The following is a 23,481-nucleotide window of genomic DNA, read 5'->3' as shown; positions in this document are numbered from 1 at the left end:
ACTCCTTCCACTACTTTCCAAACAGCCTTGACGGATAACCGCAAATGTCAAATTAGAGACTAAATGGGGGATACTGTGCGCTCCTTACCTAGCTGCAAGAGATGAAAACGTGTCACGGCGCAATCATTTTACGTCTCCCACGCACTTTAAAACACATTCAAGCTTTTTAACTCATTTAGTGCCAAGGACGTTTTTTTTTTTCACTTTTTTTTTGTTTTTTTCCCCCAGAATCCACACATTCAATCCCAGGAATGTATTTGTGATTTTTTTTTTTCACGTGGTAGGGTACAGAAGGGTTTGAAAAAGGCTGGCACAGAAAGTTTTGAAACACATCAACGCCCAATGGCAGGCCACGTAACAAACAACCGTTCGCACTCACATTCACACCGGCGGAAAATTTTGCATCCTTTATGAATTGACCCGATGTTTGGAACTGTTAAGACTGCAATGGTAAAATGTAACATTTATCATGTACACTGTTTAGAAATACAAACCCAACAAATATCAGTCGAGACTTTGTCAACTTGAATTTGAACTTGAAGTTTTTCAAATTTGATGTTCTATTTTTTTAATTCGTTTTTTTTTTTTTTTTTAAGCTAGATAACACTTTGTCGACAGCCCAGAGCGTACAACTACCCGTAACATTTTCATCTTTCACTGACACAAAGTCAACACGGGGACTGTATGCCCAGCTTGGAAACGCAAACGTGTCGACGGCGCTTCCGTCCTTGGCATGTACACGCGAGACCTCAGCGTCATGACATGGCGCATACGCGATGGCATCAAATCGTTGAAAAGTCAATTTCATCAGATTGCATTGACTAAAGTGTTAGATTAGTTAGTTCGTCAAAATGGCAGCCATTATTGAGTAACACGTTACTTAGCAACATGTTAGCAGCTTTAAATTTAGCGTCACCGCCTCCCTCTTCCCCATCAAGCTTGACTGCATTACATTCCGAAAGACAAACGACTTCCCCAACCCACAAATGTTCACTGACACGCAAAGCCGCAGGTTCGGCACCAAAACTATGCGTGTCTTTGATGGCGACAAATCCATCCAAGGTGGCGTTTACCCTTCACTGTGTAGCGACTTCACAGTCTCCCTCTGTTCTTTTTGTGTCCGTCCTTGTTGTGGGCTGGTAGCGGGGGAGCCACAAGTGTCCCACGTCTACGCGGTGGGGGGGGGGACATCGCAGATATCTGACGCTGCAGCCGGATCAAAATCATTTTGACAATGCCACAAAGATTTACGCCACAACCATCTTAGGGGCACAAGACACTTGACACGGAAGGCTTTGATTTGTTCAAAGTTGTGCAGGCAAACATGAGCGCAAATGGAATTCCTCATGCCGGCGCTGGAATCGAACCCGGTACCTCTGCACTGTCAGGGTGACGCGCTAACCATTGGATCACCGGGGCCACCCGAAACAATTTTTAAACGTGAAAATAAAAATGAATGCGACCCATAGTCTCCTCAGAAACGCAGTTCTTGAGCTTCTGAATGTTCTTTGGGGGGGGGCTGACTTGGAACCAGTCACAAGAAGGAGTCATGCCATTTCACCTACGATAAAACTCCTTTCCAAAATGCATTTCTTGTGTCTGGATGATTTCAGCAAGCAATGTTACGGAGCACGCGCATCCAATGCCCATGCACCCGCGACACATTCATTTCAACAAAATCTGTTTTTTTATGTACTTGCGAGCTTCCCCAAAATGATCAGAGCGATAGATTTCTGTTCTCTTCCACTAGCACTTCCAATGCCATCATTTCAAACTTCATTTTATACGTCCATGTTGTTACTGCTCTGTCTCTTTTCTGCTCACATTTTCCCTTCCTGAGATGGTAATACAGTACTGGAAGTGCTTGTCGGCCTGTTCGTTCCTCACTCATCTGAACAGAGGCCCACTGTGGAAGTGTGGCTTTTAAGCTTGGGTTGGTTGTCGGAAGAGGAGACAATCTTTCAATTTACAATTTCACTGTTGAGACTTCCTTTCTATTTTGAGTGCAGTTATTTATTTATTTTCTAAGACTCCCTTGCGATTTACATTATTTAACACAGCCCATTATGTATCGAGCAATGAAATGCTAGCGTACATTCCACTCTTGGCATCTTACCTTGCTAACATAGCATGGACTGACCACTGAAGGTCTCCTGGAATTTGACTTTTCGAAATTTCGAAATGTGCTTCCCACACTAAGTTCAACATGCTTAACTCGGACCCCTTGTGTGTGTGTGTGTGTGTGTGTGTGTGTGTGTGTGTGTGTTTAAACACAGTTTAACCCTGTAACATGATAACATGTCCACTGTAGTAACCACTGTCCCTGAGAAAGGATCTCAGCATGTACCACTACTGTCCTCCGCTCTACCAACTGAGCTATCGAAGGCTACAGAGAAATGCTTGTAATACTTTGAAGGTGATTAAATGCAGAGTAAAGTGAGTGGAAAAAAAGGCCAAGACCGACAACAATGACATCCCCGTAGTGTCGAAAGGTATTTCTTCGAGCAGGATTTGAACCAGCGACCTAAGGATGCCTGTATGAGCCACTACAGTCCTCCGCTCTACCAACTGAGCTATCGAAGGCTACAGAGAAATGCTTGTAATACTTTGAAGGTGATTAAAGGCCGAGGAAAGTGAGGAGGCCAAGACAGACAATGATGACGTCCCCATAGTGTCAAAAGGTATTCCTTAGAGCCGGATTTGAACCAGCGACCTAAGGATCTCAGCATGTACCTCTACAGTCCTTCGCTCTACCAACTAAGCTATCGAAGGTTACAGAGAAGTGCTTGTAATACTTTGAAGGTGATTAAAGGCCGAGGAAAGTGAGGAGGCCAAGACAGACAATGATGACGTCCCCATAGTGTCAAAAGGGATTCCTTCGAGCCGGATTTGAACCAGCGACCTAAGGATATGAGCAGGTACCACTACAGTCCTCCGCTCTACCAACTGAGCTATCGAAGGCTACCGACTAGCACTTGTAATACTTTGAAGATGATTAAAGGCCGAGGAAAGTGGGCAGAAGAGGCCAAGACCGACAACGATGACGTCCCCTCAGTGTCAAAAATGATTCCTTCGAGCCGGATTTGAACCAGCGACCTAAGGATATGAGCAGGTACCACTACAGTCCTCCGCTCTACCAACTGAGCTATCGAAGGCTACGGAGAAGTGCTTGTAATACTTTGAAGGTGATTAAAGGCCGAGGAAAGTGAGCAGAAGATGCCAAGACAGACAATGATGATGTCCCCATCGTGTCAAAAGTTATTCCTTCGAGCCGGATTTGAACCAGCGACCTAAGGATCTCAGCATGTACCTCTACAGTCCTTCGCTCTACCAACTAAGCTATCGAAGGTTACAGAGAAGTGCTTGTAATACTTTGAAGGTGATTAAAGGCCGAGGAAAGTGAGCAGAAGATGCCAAGACAGACAATGATGATGTCCCCATCGTGTCAAAAGTTATTCCTTCGAGCCGGATTTGAACCAGCGACCTAAGGATCTCAGCATGTACCTCTACAGTCCTCCGCTCTACCAACTGAGCTATCGAAGGCTACCGACTAGCACTTGTAATACTTTGAAGATGATTAAAGGCCGAGGAAAGTGAGCAGAAGAGGCCAAGACAGACAACGATGACGTCCCCTCAGTGTCAAAAATGATTCCTTCGAGCCGGATTTGAACCAGCGGCCTAAGGATGCCTGTATGAGCCACTACAGTCCTCCGCTCTACCAACTGAGCTATCGAAGGCTACGGAGAAGTGCTTGTAATACTTTGAAGGTGATTAAAGGCCGAGGAAAGTGAGCAGAAGAGGTCAAGACCGACAACGATGACGTCCCTGTAGTGTCAAAAGTTATTCCTTCGAGCCGGATTTGAACCGGCGACCTAAGGATGCCTGTATGAGCCACTACAGTCCTCCGCTCTACCAACTGAGCTATCGAAGGATACAGAGAAGCACTTGTAAAACTTTGAAGGTGATTAAATGCCGAGTAAAGTGAGTGGAAAAAAGGCCAAGACCGACAACGATGACATCCCCGTAGTGTCAAAAGTTATTCCTTCGAGCAGGATTTGAACCAGCGACCTAAGGATATCAGCAGGTACCACTACAGTCCTCCGCTCTACCAACTGAGCTATCGAAGGCTACTGACTAACACTCGGAATACTTTGAAGGTGATTAAAGGCCAAGTAAAGCGCAGAACAGGCCAAGACCTCAAGGGAGCTGGTTCATGACAAGCTGGTCTGGTCTCTCCACTCCAGACATGAATGGTCCAGCAAATCATCCATCCGTTTTCACACCGTCCTTATTTGAGTCGCACCGCCGTAGTTCATGTGAAACAGCAAGTCTGTCATCCGCTGGCCACGACTTCACACAACGGTCACATGGGGGCATCCTTGAACCGGCAGTCAGAATCCTCCTCACTCATGGGCCCTGAATGACACACACACACACACACACACACACACACACACACACACATTAACATGCACACACTGACAAAAAGCCCACACTTACCCTCACCAAGTGCCACCGGCCGCCTGCGCTGCCCTCATTACTTACCGCCAAAAGTATTGGGACATCAGCCTCATTGCAAAGTGAAACTGAAGAAACTTTTGACATTTAAGTCGTGATGGCTGACGGACTCCTGCAAAGACTTCTTTCAAGAATATGTCGTTGGGAAACATTTGTCATTGTTTCGTTTGGAACGCAGCCGCATCTCTGTCATAAAAGGGTGTGCACACATGTGCACAACATTCTCGATTTTGAATTCCTTTCTGGAAAATGTTTTAAACTTGCGTTAAGTTGTACAGGGCGTCGAATTCACGGTGGTTTTGATCTCTTTTCTTTTTTTTTTTTTTCCCCACATAACAAAAACCTGACATTTGAACAGGGCTTTTGCTTTTTGTTGTTGTTGTTTGTTTGATTGTTTTTTTATTCACTCGATATCTTGGGGCGGCCCAGTGGTTAGCGTGTCAACCTCACAGCACGGATGTTCTGGGTTCAACTCCAGCTCTCCCTTCCCTATGTGGAGTTTGCATGTTCTTCCCGGGCTTGTGCGGGTTTTCTCCGGGTACTCCGGTTTCCTCCCACTTTCCAAAAACATGCATGGCAGGTTAATGGAACACTCTAAATTGTCCCTAGGCGAGATTGTGAGCGTGGATGGTTATTTGTCGATGTGTGCCCTGCGATTGGCTGGCGACCGGTTCAGGGTGTCCCCTGCCTACTGCCCGAAGACAGGTGGGAAAGGCTCCAGCACCCCCCGCGACCCTTGTGAGTATAAGTGAATCGGAAAATGTACGGATGGATGGATCGGTGTCTTGGTTTACCCGTTGTGCCAACAACAACTTAACGTAGCCTTATAATTGCCCATCATCAAACTCGGAACTATCAAAGCGATGCCGCAGCTGTACTTTTCATTTGTGACTAGCGGCTCATCTTTTTGTTCCAAAGCCTCACCTCTGCGACCCTCGCCCGCCTTTCACCAGCCGCGCTCTCTCCCAAGGGGCTCGCCAAATATTTGTGGGACACGGACTGGGAAACGAGGGCAGATGGCGTGCTTCGGCCTCGCATCTCTTTTTGGCGACATTCCGCTGGGAATTGCAGAAGCCTTTTTGAGCATTCCGATAGAGGCCATGGACAGATAAGTGAGTTATGCAGTTGGCCACCATCTGGGCCCTGCAGAGCGCCTGGCATGCAGCTGACAAGTGTGTTCGTTCGTCTGTGAGCAAAATGTAGTCGTAGTATTTGAGGGAGGCATTTCCATAGTGATGGTGGGATGGAAAATAAGATAAGATCAGATAAGATAACCTTTATTTGTCCCACACTGGGGAAATTTGCAGTCTACAGCAGCAAAATCGTGCTGTAAGAAAAAAAAAAAACAAGTGTTTCATTGCACAAAATAAATGTTACAGATGGATGCGGTCCTTGATTGATTTGTCGACATTCTTTGGTAATTAAACTCGATGTCTCACATTCGATTTGGCTAATGGCTGACTAGTGTGATGAATATGTTTGTGTTCGGCGGGGAGGGGGGTAAAGGGGGGTTCTTCTTTGCACAACAAGCAACAGTTTAGCAGAGTAAACAACTCTCCAACAAAAACAGGCTTGACACTGTTTCTTGCCACTCCAAGCTGAAGTTAACTGTCAAGCTCAACGTGAGACATCACACATCAACATAAGACAAAGAGAATTAGATGTTGTCAATCCATGTTCTGTGTTGTATCTGAAACAACCCCACAACTTTGATCCCCACTAGCTCAATGTTAACTGTTTGGCATTTTTCATTTATAAAAATTCTTCCTTTTAGTTTAATTTGTATTAGTTTTGGCGTTAGTTTTAGTTTTTTTAAATATATGGAATATTAATATGAATGAATATTAATTAATAAGGATGGTGTAATAAAGTCAAGTACATTACAATTGACCGACGTGCACCAATACTAAAATAAATACGTTTAAAATGAATTGTATTTGTGTATTCATTGGCAAAAACAAAGGACATGTTTGCTAGCATTTTAGTTAATTTTTTCAATGTAAGATGTAGTTTTTTTTTTTTTAAAAAGAACATTTTTGTTTGTATTTGATTCAGTTAATGATTTTTTTTTCAAATCTACCTTTAGTTATTTCGTTACTTTTCATTCACTATCATAACCTCGAGGCTCACACAATGCAAAGCACCGTAGACGGCCACCGATAGTCACTACATCCCTTTAAGCTGCAGATATTTGAACACAAATGGTGCATCAACACATGTAGACAGACAGTTGAACAAAACCCTCAGGGAAAAAAATATCGCTGTAGTTTCCTGACTTACAGTAGTTGTCTTGGTTTTTGGCTTCATGACTTTATTATTCTCTCTTCCCGTGGCCACTTTGCACACAAGAGAACGCATCAATCATAATGTACAAACTATTTTTTTTTTTTTTACATGACATGTAGTTATGTTATTGCTATATTTGAAAGTACATATTATAGAGTTCTATTTTTCCTTATTTAAAATCTTTTTTATTGGCACATGCCTTCCCCTTCATTTCAATGAATTTTGAACCGCCAACGTGGTCACGGGACGACTGAGACGGGAAACTCAGGGTACCGCTGTAACTCTAACATACGACGAGCGCCGTCGTGCTGTCTGGGGCTGACTTGTGAGTGCATCTTTGTACGTATTTTTTTTTCTTCCCTTTTTCGTCTCCCATTGTGGACAAATTTGGTGCCATTCTTGTGCAGCTGACGGCGTCTTAATGGAACATAGCATCTGTTATGAAACAATGGGGAGGCGGCAAAGGATGATGGCAGGGGACCATGTTCGCCTTGCCAATTTCCCCTTTTCCCATCGCCCGGGGGGCTTTGTGCGCCGTCCATTGACGCCGCTAATTCTGATCCGCGCTTGACTTGCCGCATATCTGCCTGTTGTTATCCAGCTTGACGCGCAGCCTTTCAGCCATTGTGCACACGTGTGTGTACAGTTGTGCAGAACCCCACATCCCATTCACGGAGAAGCGGCCGTGCATCTGCCCTTCGCTGAGTGTAATTGTTGCAGTGCTGAGCGGTGCCAGGTTTTGCCATTCGGAATACCGTGCGTGGCCGAGTCCCGACAAAGTGCGCTGCGAAAGAGTAACAGGTGCGCGGTGGGAAATTTCACTTCAAATTATCATCGAAACTCCCCAGTGTCTTGATTCATTTCCTGCACGTATACCCGCTTTGTGTTTCACCAAACAGGCCAACGTTTCACACGATGTAGATTTGTGATCAATTTGGATAAGATCATCATTACGTTATTGGAGCCTCGTCTTAAGAGTTGAATTCGTTCCGTAAACACGCTTGTAACGCAAAACACTTACGCACTCCCTGAAATGGAAATGCCATCAATCCGTGCAAGCACGTTGCAAAAATTTGGCGAGCAAAATTTGTACTCTGCAGTGTTGTAGTTTATGAAAACTTGCACTTATAACATCGCGCAGTGAAACAGAATGCAAATAATTCAATATCCACTAAGCAATACAACTTTGTCAACACTGATCCAACTCTTGCATTGGATAGTAGGCTGCACTGGTGTGCCTAATAAAGCGGCCAGTTCACACACGCCCCATTTTGCAATTTTCTTTGAAATACAAAACGCCTAATAATCAGAATAGATTAATATAGTGGCATGGATTTATTTTTTTTTCTACAGTAGTTTTTTTTTTCCTTGCCCTCCTGAGGGGTTTAGATCAGGGGATGTCATTCATATGTGTAAAACGTGGGTGGGCCTGTGGTACCCTTTAAGACATTTTTCTGATTGCGGGTCATATAAATACATTTTTCTTGACTTGAAATCTGAATCGTCTTTGATTCTTGTTTTTAAAAAAAAAAAAAAAAAGGAAAAGTTAATTAATCCTGGACACTTTGAGTCATTCCCCAGTGTTGCCAAAATGTGTTTTGGTCCCTGCAAAGCCCACACACTGTGAGACATTGGTCACTTTGAATGACCCCCTCCCCGCGTTACCATTTGGCTGGTAGACATGTGGCCGTTTCATGTCTGCCAGCGTTGTGTACACAGTGTGTCACGCTGGTTGAGGCGCGGCGGCATTTCTGGACCCGTAAGCCGCATGCATCCACGGCCTCGTGCACAATGTGGCTGAATGCTTCAATGTGGATGCACAAAACCCTCCCCAAAACACACACAGACGCTTTGCCTTTCTGCTTAAGTCCTCATCAAAGCCGCCCTCGCTGCTTCTCTCTCCCTCCTCGGCCATCCATCCATCTACGTACAATTTTGTGTGTATGTGTGCGCACATGCGTCTAAATGGGCCCTTCCCCGCTGCGTAATTGCAGGCTGCCCATCAGCCCATTGGCTCTGCGCTGCGTGGCGACTAAAAGATGTCGCTAATCCCCCCCGACATAAAGCCGCGGGTCAAGCAGCTAGCGGCACTTGAATTCAACTCCGGGACGGCAGCCGCAAATTAGGACAGGGCGACAAGACCCCGCAGCATTCTGGGTATTGTTGTGAGCTGCCAACCGGTCTCAAAAGACCATGGCCCCCGTGAGAAGGAGCAGCCGGGGGAGAAGAGGAGATTGATGGCGGCCCAGTGACCTGCTGGCTCCCTGATAAATTCATATCAGCGCCAGACGCTGAACACTAGGGGCCCGTGTTTTCGTAGACAGGCGCATGTGCCCTCGGCGTACAAAGCTGGCACGTCTTCATTGTCGTGCTGGGGCAAGTCTAGTTGACCGTGTTTGGGAATTTGGTAGGCCACGCTGCGCCAAGCTGGGCGTTGCGGCCGGACGTTTTCGTTTACATGTCACGATTTGGTGACAGGAAATTTGACGATGTTTTACACGGGGTCAAAGCAGGTCTAAGTTGTGGCGCAGGTGGTGTGAAGCGATTTTGGTGGATTCAATCGAAGAGCAGGAAGGCAGATTCTGACATCATCGTATTTCATTCATAAATAGGCTGCATCGAACCCTCTGAATCATTGTCGAAATCAATTCATGGAACTTATTGTTATTGTTATCATCTTAAGCGTCCATCTCACTGCGGGACAACAATCAGCTGGGGGGTGGGGGAGGGATTGGCTGGAGGCAGTGGATTGTTGTCAGACACGGACGGACACCCGATTATGGGTCGAAAGCTGTCTCCAACGGCCGACTCCACAGTAGCGGACTTTACAACATCCGCAAATGGAGATTCTTGTCCTTCCGCCACGTAACCGCACGCCTCTCGTGCGCCGCATCCATTGGATGGCTGACAAGTCGGCTGTGTTCCCGCCCACAACGGCGCAAACGCCACTTTCAACCTGCGAACGCCTGCCAAAATGCCAAAAGAAAGAAAACTCCGCCCATGCTCACAGTGAGACTGCACTTTGCACTCGACACGAAAAGAGGACCCTTGGGCTTTTCTTGGAGCAATTAGACCCTTCCCAACCTTGAAAACGTGCCCTCAAAACATGTGATGACTTCTCTCACCCACCGCTTCTCTTAGTGGCACTTTTTCCTTGACAATCCTGCTATGTTTTTATGGCGTACTAAAAACCGTACAATACGATATGCTGTATATGCAGATATGCAGAGCTCCATCACTGAATGTGCGAGTGTGAGTCGCCAGCTGTCATTGTTTTGCGATGATCCGTTCCACATTGCGCCGTGCGGCAGGCCTTACGCTGCTTTTCATGGACGGTTAAGTCCACTTACAGCACCATGACTGATCCTATTCCAAGATCTCTTCACCAAGAGCTACAGCAGTGTTTGTTCTCTATTAGTCCTTTTCATGTATTTGTTCATGAAATGCCTACTTGGTAAAAAGGGGTCCTTAGACGTGCATAGTTTAACTCCTGTAAAACAAGATCTTCGTCAACAAGGTTAAAAACCCGACGCCGGTGTACCCCGGCGGCGGGACCGGAGCTGTTGAGTCTGATGAATGATGACCCTTTGTTGGGTATCTCATAAAGGCTGCCGTGCCGCCCCTTTTCATAAGAGCCGGCCGGCAAAAGTGAGGCGTGAATAGCATTAGTGCAAGTCATTGCACCCATAGCGGTGTGGCCAGGCCTGAAACGCCGCCTGCGAGGCCTCCACGCCAACTTTTAGACGGCGAAATGATTGAGGGTAGAAGAAACCTGCCCCGCCAATAGAGGAAGGGACGGGCAGGCGAGGAAGGAGGCGCATAACGATGGATGGATGGACGGACGAGATAAAAATGCCGGCGGCAGACGTCTGACAGAAGCCTCATATCCCCCGCGCAAGGCGGGAAGTGAAGGGGAACAGGTTTGCCTCCGAGGGGCTGAAAGCGCTCCGGACAAAAGGTGCCCCGGGGAAGAATGGGGGCGGTCAGGACTGGCACTGGGCTGGAGTTAGATCTCATTTCTCCAAGTGTCAGGGCACTATCTGTCTCCTCCTCTCTCCTCTCGCCCCAATTACCGCCACAATGAGCGAAACCCCCGACTTTCCTGAGGAGCCGCATACGCTCGTTGGACTTGTAAAGCCCGAGATGGAGTCGGACGATGAGTTTTTGACATCACTGGAAAGAAGCTGCTGTAGGCCGCCGCTCACATTCAGAAGCTCACATGCCGACCAGCCTGTCAACCCATTCACTCGTCCGCACGCCTTTATACAACACACATAAGGCTCACAAAGGTCACGGGGCATGCTGGAGCCTATCACAGCTGTCTTCGAACAGGAGGCAGAGGACACCCTGAACCGGTCACCAGCCAATCGTAGGGCACACAGAGACGAACAACCATCCACGCTCACACCCACACCTAGGGACAATTTGGAGTGTCAAAACAGCCTGCCAAGCATGTTTTTTGGAATGTGGGAGGAAACCGGAGTACCCGGAGAAAACCCGCGCAGGCCCAGTAGGAACATCCAAACTCCACACAGGGAGCTGATACTGTCATTTCATTTTATAAAATTACAATTACATTCGATATTATTATGTTTTTGTGTACAGTACTGTGCTATTTTTCATCCAGCAAGATGGTGTGCCTTAAGATGTTCATTCGTGATGTGCCTTAAGATGTTCATTCGTTCGATTGATTTTCCACTGAGGCCTGTTCCTAATCATTTGGTTCTTCAGCAACACGAGTGAGGCCAAATCTTGCCCGTTGTGTCGCCAAAAAAAAAAAAAAAATCACAACATGAGAGATTGCACCATGGCGCTCAACATTTGATCAAATGCGACAACGGCAACGTGGGCCGAATTATCTTCGTATTTGCTCCTATTCGAGTTTGTAGTTCAACACGTCCGCGAATGTCTTCATTCAATTAACAAACTGCAGGGGTGGCGGTGGTGGGGGTGGTTTGGAGTGACTTTCTGACATCGCTCAAAAAGCCACCCAAAATTAGAAACAGCTCTTGGTATGAAAAATTGCATTCCAAACAACTGCAAACTATCATCGTAAGCGTGTGGTTAAATGTAACGTTTTTGCTATATGATCTTTGGGAGAGCAAAATACCACCAAGTGCAACCACAACGATAACGATACAATAATTCCTCGTGATAACAACGTTCCTCTTCACGGCTTCACTGTTTTTGCGCATACTTAAAAAACTTTTCTTTTTTTTTTTTTTTTTACTGCTTGGCTAAGGAACGAACTGTCGACTCGTGTGAACAGGCTCCACACCTCATCGCTGTACAGCTTGCCAAATTTTCTCCGTGCCAAAACCCACCATGTTGACGAAACGTTCTGTGCAGTGTTTCTAAAAACCGTCAGTTGTTTGGAAGAAAGAAAACGTTTCGATTTATTTATTGACTTATTTTTGAAATGCTTGGGCCTGAAAAAAAAAAAGTTTAACCTTTTGTGCCATTCAATACAGTCTTAATAAAAAAAGACGCCTACTTCACAGATTTCACTTCTCACAGGCTCTTTTTGGACCATAACCCCTGCGATGAAAGAGGGATTACTGTCGTGTCACTCAAAAGTGTGCACATTATTGCTGTCTTTCTATCGCCTCTTGTTACGGCCAGGTGTACCTAATATTTTGGCCAGTGAATTCACAACATAGCTTTTATCATGGGAATAATCTCAATACACACGACCACCATAGTCCTACCGTTAAATATTGAATTCAAGATGATTTCTTCTTTTTTTTTTTTTTTTTACCCCAAACAGTTTTGAATGTTTTTAACAAAAAACGCATCCTTCGCCGAGTGCGCATGCGCACACACACACGCACACGCACACGCACACACACACACACACACACACAGAAAGGAGACAGAAAAGAAGATATTTTGTAAAGCCGCCACAAGTTCCCTGTCATGCCGCCTCCTGCGTGGATGAAGCCGCCTGCAGGCCCCTTTTGTCCCACGCCGACATGAATACAAAGTGGATAGAAGAGGGCAAAAGGGAAAATTGGCATTGTGGCAAGTCTGGAAATGGAAAGCGAGTGAAAGTTGTGAGTGCGTGTGCATGTGTGTGCGTGTGTGTGGCTTTTTTTTTTTTTTTTTTAAATTCTGAGACACATGTTTTTATTTTTATTTTATATTTGAAACGAACACAAAAAATAGTCATAAAATGACTTCATTTGTCATACAGGATATTTAAATGCAATACACGTAGTCCACTCTTTGTTTGTTTATTGAACATATAAAAAGGTAACAAGATGTTGTCATCGAAAGCGCAAAAAACATCAAAAAGCAGTATAAGAACTAAAAACCTCATCTCAACCAACCCTTCCCTTGTTTTTTTTTTTTTTTAATATTTTGGCTTATTTGATATGAATACAATAATAGATTAATCAGACAGTATAGCCCCCCCAAAAAATTTTCTCTTCACTTTATTTAATCATTTATTATTTGGATTATTAGTACAAAAACTACTATTAATTTTAATTGTGTACAAAATCTAAACGCTCAAGCCTGATTGCAGCTTTTTTACCCCCTTCCAGGGGCCTTTTCTCAAAACTAGGAGTATTTATTTGTCCAGGAAAGACACACTTCTCTCCTTTGTTCGATCGTTCAGTCACGTGGTGTGCATGTCTGTGTGTGTGTGTGTGTGTGTGTTTCTTTGTGTCTATGAGTATGAGAGAGAATGTGTGTGTGTGTGTGTGTGTGTGTGTGTGTGTGTGTGTGTGTGTGAGAGATTTACCTTAAATCGCAATCAGGTAAACATTCGTAATCCACTCAAACACTCTCACAGGCACACTTCCAGCATGATCTAATGGGATCATATACAAAAACTGGAATTTTGTATTTTTTTTTTTTAATTGCTGTGGTCTTGTGGTTTTAGTTGGCAGTGGTTTGCAACTACAGTACACTGTTACTAATATTTTTTTCCCCATCTCCTATTGCAGTGAAAGGTAACCAAAATGTCCTGAAAGAGCGCTCATACTATATGGTATGATGAAATTTTGTAAATTTGAAAATTCTTGACTTCTGGTTTGAATTTGAAGGTAGACTAGCATAACACTGTTTTTTTTTTTTTTAATTTTTATAAAGATCACAAAAAGAAAGGGTGACACTAACTAGACGAATGCTAAAGTAGAGCTTAATCTTGCGTCAACTTAAAAGTGTCCAATAGTGTCTGGTCTGCACTTTCAAAACAAACACCAGGCTAAATTTAGCATCCCATTCATCACGCTGTAGGGTTTAAAAAAAAGAAGGTGTGGGTGTAAAAGGGGGGTCAGGGAGCTTTAACTCTGTGACAAAGCCTCATTTGCAGGTCAATGCGATGGCACACTCGCCTCTCGTCTCCTTGCAGCTCGCCTTTGTTCCCGCTCGCCTGCGCCCATGCCAGATGGTCATGGAAAATGCTAATTCTCCCGGCCCGATTTGCCTCCTTTCTGCATTTAATTGCACACGGTCCCGCTAATTGTGTGCTGCTGTCGGGTGGAGGAGGATGTGATTTAAAGTTTTAAGTTTTTTGGGGGTGGGGGGGGGGCTCTAAAATGACTGTTGGATTTTTTTATTTTTTTAATTTTTGCAGCATGAATTGGATTCACTTTGGTTGCTGTTGAAAGGACTCGCAGGCCTTCCTCAAGAAGTGAATACAACCGTTTAATGATGCAGGCCTCAGCGTCCTGCTTGAACGGGGAGCAATTCGAGGGATTGCGTTGTCGATGCCTCCTTGCTCAATTAATTTTTTTTTTTCAAAATTATTATATTATTTATTTGCTGACAGCAAAACATGCACAATGCTTGATTGCCCATATCATGTGATATGGGTTCGTGGTTTTTATTCATATGTTTATTTATTTTCAAAATATTACAATTCATTGTGGACTTAGAGTGCGATATGTTCTGCGTGGGGCGTCACCATTCACTGTGTCTATGTAAAAAGTACTGTACATCTATTTGGGGGATATATTTAGAAATGTCTGGATGTATACGTTTTATACGGTAAATATAAAGAGTGTACACACCCCTGTTGAAATGCCATTTTGTATTTGTTAGAAAAAAGAGCAACATCATTCAGTACCCCGCCCCCCCCAAAAAAAAAAAAAAGATTCCACCGTTCATGTGACCTGTAATCCATCTTTTTTAAGGGGCGGATGAAAAATAAATGACATAAATAATGCGGTTGCACAAGTGTGCGCACCCTTTCATAACTGGCATGTGGTTGTATCCGGAATCCACCAATCACATTCAAGCTCATGTTGCACACGTCTGCAATCATTTCAAGTGCATCTGATTAACCCTGAATAAACGTCTGCTGTTCTAGTAGGCTTTTCTGACCTTTTTTTTTTTTTGTTTGTTTGTTTATTTTGCTTTCTAGCAGCGGTGATAACACTGACTGGTATTTGGAGCAGTTCACAATTCCCTCCACCTTGATGAAGGCCTCAGCTCCCGAAGAGGAAAACGAACCTCAGAGCATGATGCTGCCACCACCACGTGACACTGTAGGTATGCTGTTCTTTTGGCAATGAGCAGTGTTGTTTTTGCACCGACATACCTTTTGGCCAAAAAGTTCACAAAAAGCCCACTAGAACATCTGAACTTTAACATCTGACTTTTCATGTTTTCGTGCTCGTGATTCCCTTAAACGATCCCATTGCAGGAATGTCACGATGAGGTAACTCATCCCGCACAAATACGCCAACGCGAGACTTCTGCGTTGCGTTCAAAGGTCAAATGGGACACGGCGGGCGAGGGAGGGCCTCACGAGAGTGATCCCCACCCCTTCACCCCGCATCGGCAGCTGCTTGTGTTATTATATTCCATTGAAGGCTTGTTAGTGAGAACTGCCATCTTCTCCCTTTGTGGCCATCAAAGTGTCCCAAATTGAGTCATAACAGCCACTTCCTGCGCATAGCTCATATTAAGACGTATGAAAAATTGGACGGATGGACGGACGGACGGACAAACTGCATTTAGCAGGAGCGCTCGCATTGTATTTTATGTGGTTGCACAGCTGAAGAGAGGGAAAAACTGGAAGGTGACCCCCATTAACTCCGAGGGGGAGGTACCCGAGCCCCCGAATGTGTCCCGTCTCCATCACTTCATTAAAGTAACACATGAACAGCTGTTGTCTTTAACATGTAAACTATTGAGATTTTAAAAGTCCACTCAATGACCCCCGCGGCTTCCCGCGGGCATATGGGCGTTAATTAGCTGGATATAGCCATAGATTAATTATAATATTTTTTTTCGGCCATTGGTATCAATGGAGCAGCCAGACAAAGTGTCTTTTGTTCTCTGATGCGGGACATTCTGTGGCTGACTGAATGGGTCTTGGCTATGTCTACATGGATTTGCCATATGGCAACAAAAAGCAAAGAAAGGAGCGCGAGAGCGCTTTGTGTTGGAAATCAGAACAAGCCCCGGCGGCTTATGGCTGCATAGAGCCGACAAAGTCAGCCTTGCCATCAAAAGTCTCCATTTTTATCATGTCACACAGTCAAAGCCATTCGAGCAATCGCGCCGTGCTTTGGATAATTAGCATAATGCGGCCGGGCATGCGTGGACGGAAATATGTCAATAAACTCCACTTAAAAGAAGATGCCGTGTCAACCCTTAAGAGCCAGCGCAATCCTTTCTGACATGGGTCATGTTTAAAAAAACAACAAAAAAAAAAAACGTAATTGACTTTCAAGGTCACCGAGATGTTTATCTGAGTTTAGTAGAACAGCACGAAATAAAACGTCACTCTTCATTCTTTAAATGATTCATGAGACTTTTGGATTCATTAATTAGATGTCGTCCGATCCAACGTCTCGCAAGGTTTGCTTGACGTCTTTTGTGTGACGTCAATTCAGGAGCACTGACACATGCGGAGCGATGACATGCAAACAGTAGTCGCCATGAAAGACTCCATCTTCACATAAGAAAAGCCCGTTTTTAATACTACGCGGGGAATAATAACGCACTGCCACATGAATTCATCGAGAGGCTGTTCAAATGGGCTTGGAGGTTAATTTTAATCTGATTCTGCGAGAAACAGGGAGGCTGTTATTTTAAGTGGATGTTGGTGACTAATAGTGACTTATTTACTATTTGACATAATGCTCTGTTGGCTATATCCCGTTTCGACAGTATTATAGTTTAGATACAGAATTGACAAGTGGTTCCGTAAAAACAGTTCAGTGGAAGCTGCGACGCCACACTTGATGTTGACGGACGCATCATGCGCTCGCTGCGCATTTGGCTTCTTTCATTTTAGTGTAAACTTACAAGTATGACCCGCTGAATGCTACGTGTCAATAGAAGAGCCCAATTACAAAGACTGGAGGTTTTTCTTCTTTCCAGCTCTGGCAGGTGGTCTCCACGCCCGGTGTATCCACAGTGGAGTAAACAGAGTGTATATGTGTGTGTGTGTGTGTAAGTGGGTCTTTTAGGGGGCTCGTTGAGTGCGGCTGCATGTGGGGGAGTCTCTCGATTTGCGGACAATGCGGGGATCCAAAGGCAGCTGCTGCTTCTATAGAGGGCCAAAGGGCCTTTAAATCCCAGCCTATATCCCACAGCTGCCATGCTGCTCAAGTCTCAATACAGGCCCCTTTAAAAAAAAAAAAAATGCACCCACCCCCACTTGCACAAGGTATATTATCAAGGCTGCACCTGAGTCCCTCTGTGGATGGAGTGTAATCCAGTCACTCAATAGGAAAGAACAGTGACAAAGAAATGCAAAAGTTGACTTAATAAAAAAACATTTTATTCTTACTTTTTTTTTTTTTGCTCATGATAGCATTTGCATGGAGAACAAACATTTTTAACCGAGAAAAAAAATGGCTCAGAGACACAAAGACAACTAGTGTACGCTACAAGCTACATGATTGCAAATGCACCACCAATAGAAAAATAATAAAATAAACATACGCCATAAGGCGAAATCAAGAATTCACTTAACACGTATAAAAGAAACATAAATAAATTATAAGTTAAAATAGGTTTTAAAATATACATAGAAGATATAACCCAACGACACATTACTCAATTATAGGCTGATGTCTCTATAAAGCTGTACACTTTTGGCCAGTGTAGACAATTGAAAGTCTTTTTTTTTTTCTTACGGATTGCACAGATGTTAAAACACTGTCGAGTGGCAGCAACAATGAATGCTACATTTGTACTGGATAGAAAAAAAAATATCACTCCCCACACCGAGAGCTCGGCCGGTTCAATCCTGAGAGGCCGGTGGTGGATGTCCGGTGTCTGGCCGGCGCTGCTCCACCGGACCAGGGTGGGGATTCGGGGTGGGGGTTCCGCCGGCTATCGTCCATTCACCCCTTCCTCCTCCTTTTCTTTCCTTCCTCCGTCATGCATGCCCGCGCAAGCAGTTAGTGCAAAAATCCACCTGAGGAGGAGGGGGGGGAGGGAAAAGGAAAATTGTGAGTCGTCCTCGACGAACAAAATGGAGAAACACAACAAGCGAGACGAGCGTCTGCCTCGCCAGGATGCGAGATCAGCAAAGGGGGCGGCACCCTTTTTTCCCGCCACAGCGCGTGACGCCATACCCCTCCCCCACTCCACCTTACTATCGCTCCGCCCTGCCCCTCCCTCCTCAACCTCCCCTTCACGCCACCCCTCCCCCCACACACACTTCGCTTTTTTTGGACGTGTGAAATCCTTTCAAAATACGGCGAAGAAAACAAACAACAATTTGAACCTTAATCATTATGTACAAAATGTGATTATTTAAAGCTTCAAGAAATAACCGTTACACCACCCATCATAGGACATAGTAGGTTTTGAAATAAAACCGTTGAAATAACCAGATGGAATCACCCCAACACAACCCATTATGTGATAATGATTTTCAAAGTAAAGCAAAATTGATCAGTCGACTCACGTAGATAACAATAATGATGAAATACGGCAAAATGTTTGCCAACTGAAATCGGTAACATCTCCCAAAACTTGTAAATAGTTATGATTTTCAAGATAAAACAGACAAAGATCAGGTCAACGGCCTTAAGATGACGAATAATGATATAGTAAATATAATGAAAATTCGAATTATAAGCAAAAAAGCAATGATCTTCAAAATAAAGCCGAAAGGGCTCATATTTAAAAGCCTGATAATGATTTTTAACAACCAAAATGACTGATTGAAATAATCACAACACAATCCAGGCTGGGCAGTGAAAGAGAAAAGACCAGATAGAACATCTTTGACTTATACTAAATAAACCGATGTAATCCACTTCGAAAGCAAAACCATCTTTAATTTAATTAAAGTACTTAACCAGTAAACAGTAGGCATTGAAATGGGTTTTAGAAGTGTACCTTCAACGGATCCTTTTCCTCGGCGTTTGCTCCATGGGAATGGGAGACTTGGAGTGATGGCTCAGCTCCATACACTTTCTCTCCGCGGCCCTCTTTCGCTTCACGAAGAAATCTAAACGCAGCAAAGTAGAAGATTAGAGGCGGCGTTCGAAATTTCGCCCCGTCGTATCATTTAATCATTATTCAGCCTGGATGCTGCCTCAACCTACCTGTGATGTGCGTGTTGTTATCCGCGGGGGCCGTGGTCGGCCTCTTCTGTCCGCCACAAGGGGCCCGTCTGTGGGCCGACCTCCGGGAGTTGAGCTTGTCCGCGCGGTTCTCTTGGTTGAGCTCGGCCGGCGCGCCCTCGCTCCCCTCGGGCGCGGCCAGACGTTGTAGCGCGTCCGGGTGCAGCTTGACGGGCGTCGCGGGCACGCTGAGCTGGGACGAGCCCTGGTAGAAGGCTGGGGTGCTGTCCGAGGAGACCTCCACCCACTCATAGTCTCCATCCAGGGGGGTGTTGGCCTCAAAATTAAAGTTCCACCGCTGCCGGTCGCGCTCGGAAATCTCCCGCAGTTTGACGCTCATCTCCCGACTCAGCTCTTCGTGGTCCACCGGTCCGAAGAGGTTCCGACACACGCCGGTGCGCTTGTGGAAGGGGAAGGTCCTCCGGGCCATCAGCCTCTCCATGGCGATGTTCGATAACTGGGCGTGAGACATATCCCCCATAAGGCACAAAAATACAGCGATTTGCAAAACAACAACAACAAAAATAAGCACAAGCTTTCCAATGCGGATTCCTCGTGTGTGTTTTCCACGCTGCGTACTTGTGTTTAAATGTACCGTGCTAGTAAAAGTCAGAGTATATAACCTCGAGTCAAGCCGTCAGTCAGAGCCGACACCTCGGACGATGACGTGATTGGCTGCTTCAAGTCCAACCCCCCTCTGCCTCCAAAACACACATACGTACACGCCCCCCCCCCACACACACACACACACACACTGAGCTGCCCGCGTGTTTCCGTGCTGCCTCCACGCAGTGTTTCCCAATCGTCAAAAACATTTATTTCACAGTACACAACCAAGCATAGATGTCACAAAAAGCGGAAGAGCAGTTCATTATTTTGCCTCTCAATTTCCGTTGCGGGCATTAAAAGAGGACCAAATATACTTTATAGGGTTGTAAAATTCCGGGAATTTACAGCTTGGAAGCTTTCCATGAAATAAACCAGAAACCAACAAAAACCTAATAGTGAATTTAAATACAGATAGTTGTGACGACATCTTTTAGCATAAGCCAAACTATCATGACCAAATTTCATTCAAGTATCGTTGAATATAAAAATGATTACCTGAGGAGTTTTACCAAAATTCAGAGAGCAGTTTGAGGGAAGAGGAATTTTGAGTTGAATGAGAGGCTGTTTTTTGGAAGGGTGGGGGCGCATAAATTGCAGTAAATCTCTTTGGAACACTGCTTTTCAGGCATATAGCAGACAGAGCAGCAAAAGTCTGCACACTATGCATTTACGTAACAGAACATATACTTGTGTTAAAACGCACACACACACACACACACACACACACACACACACACACACACACACACAAAACAATTCTCTTAATTAAGGCCATGGATGGGAAATATCTCCAAATCTGTTGTGGTCTTCGCTATTGCTCGTTAGTTTACGTCAATCAATCAATCAATCAATCAATCAATCAATCAATCAATCAATCACAGTAGAGAAGTCAAAGGAGTACATTTTGCGTATTGACAAAAAAGCAGACTACACCACCATAAAAGTAAAAAGTCCTTAGGGGGAAAAAAACAATACTCGAGTAAACTACAGATACCTGAAAAATGCATTTAAGTACAGGGAAAATAACAAAGTACTGTATTTGTACTTCATTACTTGCCACCACTGACAGCAGAGTGCCAAACCCTCATTATTTGCTTGAGAGATTCATATGAAATCATTTGATAAATTATCAGATCAATGAAATACCATTGGCATCAGTAAAAGTATGCTTTTATTTTTATTTTTTTAGATGTATCAGTATTTCCCATATTACAACACAGCACTGCCTCCAGGCTTCACTCCACTCCTGCAACGTCAGACCTCCTCTTGTCATTTTTTTTTTTTTTACTTCCTTACGCTCAGCGTCAACCTGAACGTAAACAACCGGCTGACGTTACACAATGCTTACAATACTGTTTTTTTCGTGAGGCTTCTCGTCACACCTCCTGCCTGCTTTGAAGTGTGCTGTATTGCAGTAGTAGTAGAGTTGCATTATAACCACACCAAATGTGTGCCAAATGCTTGTGGGAACAGACTCGCGTGGGTTGGGATTTAATTACATCTTAGAATGTATGCATCTTCAATTGAATCCAAACCAAGTTTCATAAATCCTCAGGCAGATTCTCCATTGTGCTAACTTCAGGTGCTTTCGTGCAAAGAAAAACAAAAAAAGTGACGGCCAACGCCTTCCTGTTGGATGGTGGGCACACAGCGTCCCCCAGCGGTGTAAAACATAAGAGCAACTTCAGTCAGACAAAGTGAGAAACTACTTTGGTAAACATTTCTTTCGCTCGTGTCTATTTCACGCAATACGACGTAATTTGGTGAAATGTCCTGTTTTGCCTTCGGTGTGCTAACAGGCTAGGATCTCAGAATTGAACTCGCGTTAGTGTAATGGTGTTATTTTAAAAAATATCGACATTCGCAGTGTGCTGTGAAACAATCAAAACTCTAGATAAGGATGGATTTCCATTCTTTCACAATGGATTGACTTTGATTTGATGAAATATTTTTATTGTTTGTATTTCTAATCCATGATTTAATGGTTGTTTATGTTGAGAAGATCAAATCAATTGTCATTTCAGTGAACGGTTGGTTGCAATACCGCAACGCCAAAGCGATGTCGCGACAGTAGATTCATGCGTGGTGCCATGGCGACGCCTAGTGGCCAAATGTGGCAAAACCAAACTGCACTTCATTGAAAACTATCCATCCGTCCGTACATTTTCTAATCCGCTTTATCCTCACTAGGGTCGCGGGCGTGCTGGAGCCTATCCCAGGTGTCATCGGTCAGCAGATGAAAAATGCTAATGAATTACAATTATTTTTTAAACCAAAACGCCTCACGGGCACCTTGGAATCGTTTGCGCCTGAGTGATGTTGGCGATGGTTGTTTGTGTTTGCCTCCATCGCTCCAAATTCACAGGCCGCATCATCCGAAGGTCGCATTTTTTTATCCAAACAACATCACTTGAGGCGCAGTGGTTTCCACACTTTGGAAACACAATTCGAAGGCTGGGTTCTTCGACGCCTTCAAAGGCTCTTCCGCATAAGCCATGGCGAATTTGGACACGGTAAATGAATGTGCATTTGTTGTTATCGTGCGCCCGAAAACGGGCCCTTCGGACGAACCAGACTGTGAATTTGGACACGGCCTATGTTTGTCCTGAGAATGGCTGGCGACCAATTCAGGGTGTTATCAGCTGGGATAGGCATTGGTTCAATACAGACAGTTCCAAAACTGCGGGCCTGGCAGAATGTTTTTTCTTCGTCTCCACTAGAGGTGCAACGATTAATTGATTAAACCCCCCCCCCCCTCTAAACAAAGGGAACACAACTACGCTCGTTGTTACAGTTGATGCCTGGGGAAAAGCACATAAGCATGATGCCCCCAAAAAATTGCAGGTGCAAATGGAAGAGGTGGATGTCCCATAACCCCGGTAGCCAGCCCCTGCCTGCACTTTCTACGTAAAACTCACACACGCTAAATGTCAAAGCACTAATTATAGGCATTTGAAGGTTAAGGTCTCAAATAAACACCGAAAAAAGTCCACTTGGGTGTATTATGTTCCACCCCCCCACCCCCACACAATCCTCCGTCTGCATGAGACACAAAAGGAACAACTAGTACCAGATGTTTCCTCACATTTCTTGTTGGAACACATTAGCGTTGCTTTTGCATCCGCTTTTAGCTTTTTCTTATAATTTTCAGGTGTGTGTTGTGCCTCCACCACCCGTCCCACCAACAGACACACGCACACATCCGCAACTGACCTGAACCAACAGAGCAGGACTGATGGTCATTCGATCCCTGGAAAAACTGCATGCGGCCTTTCAAGCACGACATCCTACTGGGACACACCCAACTAAAGTGGTTTCTTCAATGAGTTAGCTTCTGTTTCCTCAGGTAATGACCCACTCTGCCAAATTATATATGAGCGGGTCTGTAAGTATAGATCTTGCGGCAATAATGAGCTCTGGATCCTTGTCGTTGGAGGCAGGATACAATAAAAGAAAGAAAAATACCTGCATCTAAAGCAGAGTCACATTCTGTAAAAAACAAACAAAAAAATAATTATATATA

At 44.6% G+C, this 23,481-nt stretch overlaps 2 protein-coding genes and 9 non-coding genes across 11 annotated transcripts in view; 1 reads left to right on the top strand and 10 right to left on the bottom strand.

The window, feature by feature from the left end:
- LOC109529819 (POTE ankyrin domain family member B2-like) overlaps window positions 1-23,481 on the top strand; it is a gene marked incomplete at its 3' end in the record, with an annotated part of 70,669 nt that overhangs the window by 29,591 nt on the left and 17,597 nt on the right. The window contains exon 2 of the mRNA XM_019893284.1: window positions 15,176-15,299. Within this exon, the coding sequence (XP_019748843.1) occupies window positions 15,176-15,299 (124 nt within the window). The remainder of the gene's footprint in view (window positions 1-15,175; window positions 15,300-23,481) is intronic.
- On the bottom strand, window positions 2,497-2,583 carry trnay-gua (transfer RNA tyrosine (anticodon GUA)). The gene is given in 2 exon segments: window positions 2,497-2,532; window positions 2,547-2,583. It is a non-coding gene; the product is annotated as a tRNA-Tyr (tRNA).
- Window positions 2,686-2,772, bottom strand: trnay-gua (transfer RNA tyrosine (anticodon GUA)). Its single transcript is given in 2 exon segments — window positions 2,686-2,721; window positions 2,736-2,772. It is a non-coding gene; the product is annotated as a tRNA-Tyr (tRNA).
- trnay-gua (transfer RNA tyrosine (anticodon GUA)) lies at window positions 2,875-2,961 on the bottom strand. The gene is given in 2 exon segments: window positions 2,875-2,910; window positions 2,925-2,961. It is a non-coding gene; the product is annotated as a tRNA-Tyr (tRNA).
- trnay-gua (transfer RNA tyrosine (anticodon GUA)) lies at window positions 3,069-3,155 on the bottom strand. The gene is given in 2 exon segments: window positions 3,069-3,104; window positions 3,119-3,155. It is a non-coding gene; the product is annotated as a tRNA-Tyr (tRNA).
- On the bottom strand, window positions 3,263-3,349 carry trnay-gua (transfer RNA tyrosine (anticodon GUA)). Its single transcript is given in 2 exon segments — window positions 3,263-3,298; window positions 3,313-3,349. It is a non-coding gene; the product is annotated as a tRNA-Tyr (tRNA).
- Window positions 3,457-3,543, bottom strand: trnay-gua (transfer RNA tyrosine (anticodon GUA)). Its single transcript is given in 2 exon segments — window positions 3,457-3,492; window positions 3,507-3,543. It is a non-coding gene; the product is annotated as a tRNA-Tyr (tRNA).
- trnay-gua (transfer RNA tyrosine (anticodon GUA)) lies at window positions 3,651-3,737 on the bottom strand. Its single transcript is given in 2 exon segments — window positions 3,651-3,686; window positions 3,701-3,737. It is a non-coding gene; the product is annotated as a tRNA-Tyr (tRNA).
- On the bottom strand, window positions 3,845-3,931 carry trnay-gua (transfer RNA tyrosine (anticodon GUA)). Its single transcript is given in 2 exon segments — window positions 3,845-3,880; window positions 3,895-3,931. It is a non-coding gene; the product is annotated as a tRNA-Tyr (tRNA).
- On the bottom strand, window positions 4,041-4,127 carry trnay-gua (transfer RNA tyrosine (anticodon GUA)). Its single transcript is given in 2 exon segments — window positions 4,041-4,076; window positions 4,091-4,127. It is a non-coding gene; the product is annotated as a tRNA-Tyr (tRNA).
- cdkn1cb (cyclin dependent kinase inhibitor 1Cb) lies at window positions 17,558-19,965 on the bottom strand. The gene is made up of 3 exons (XM_019893340.1): window positions 19,332-19,965; window positions 19,123-19,234; window positions 17,558-18,190 (listed from the first exon to the last, which is right to left on the bottom strand). Exons 1-2 carry the CDS (start codon window positions 19,828-19,830, stop codon window positions 19,125-19,127), a joined length of 609 nt encoding a protein of 202 aa, XP_019748899.1. The 5' UTR covers window positions 19,831-19,965; the 3' UTR covers window positions 17,558-18,190; window positions 19,123-19,124.

Source organism: Hippocampus comes, unplaced genomic scaffold (assembly GCF_001891065.2).
Source record: "Hippocampus comes isolate QL1 unplaced genomic scaffold, H_comes_QL1_v1.1 scaffold62, whole genome shotgun sequence".
Classification (NCBI taxonomy): Eukaryota; Metazoa; Chordata; class Actinopteri; order Syngnathiformes; family Syngnathidae; genus Hippocampus; species Hippocampus comes.
This window is presented reverse-complemented; position numbering and strand designations above follow the sequence as displayed.

Coding starts and splice junctions, on each gene's coding strand:
- cdkn1cb (XM_019893340.1), bottom strand. CDS start 19,830: ATGGGGGATATGTCTCACGCCCAGTTATCGAACATCGCCATGGAGAGG. Junction 19,235..19,331: donor TAACAACACGCACATCACAG/GTAGGTTGAGGC, acceptor TGCTGCGTTTAG/ATTTCTTCGTGAAGCGAAAG.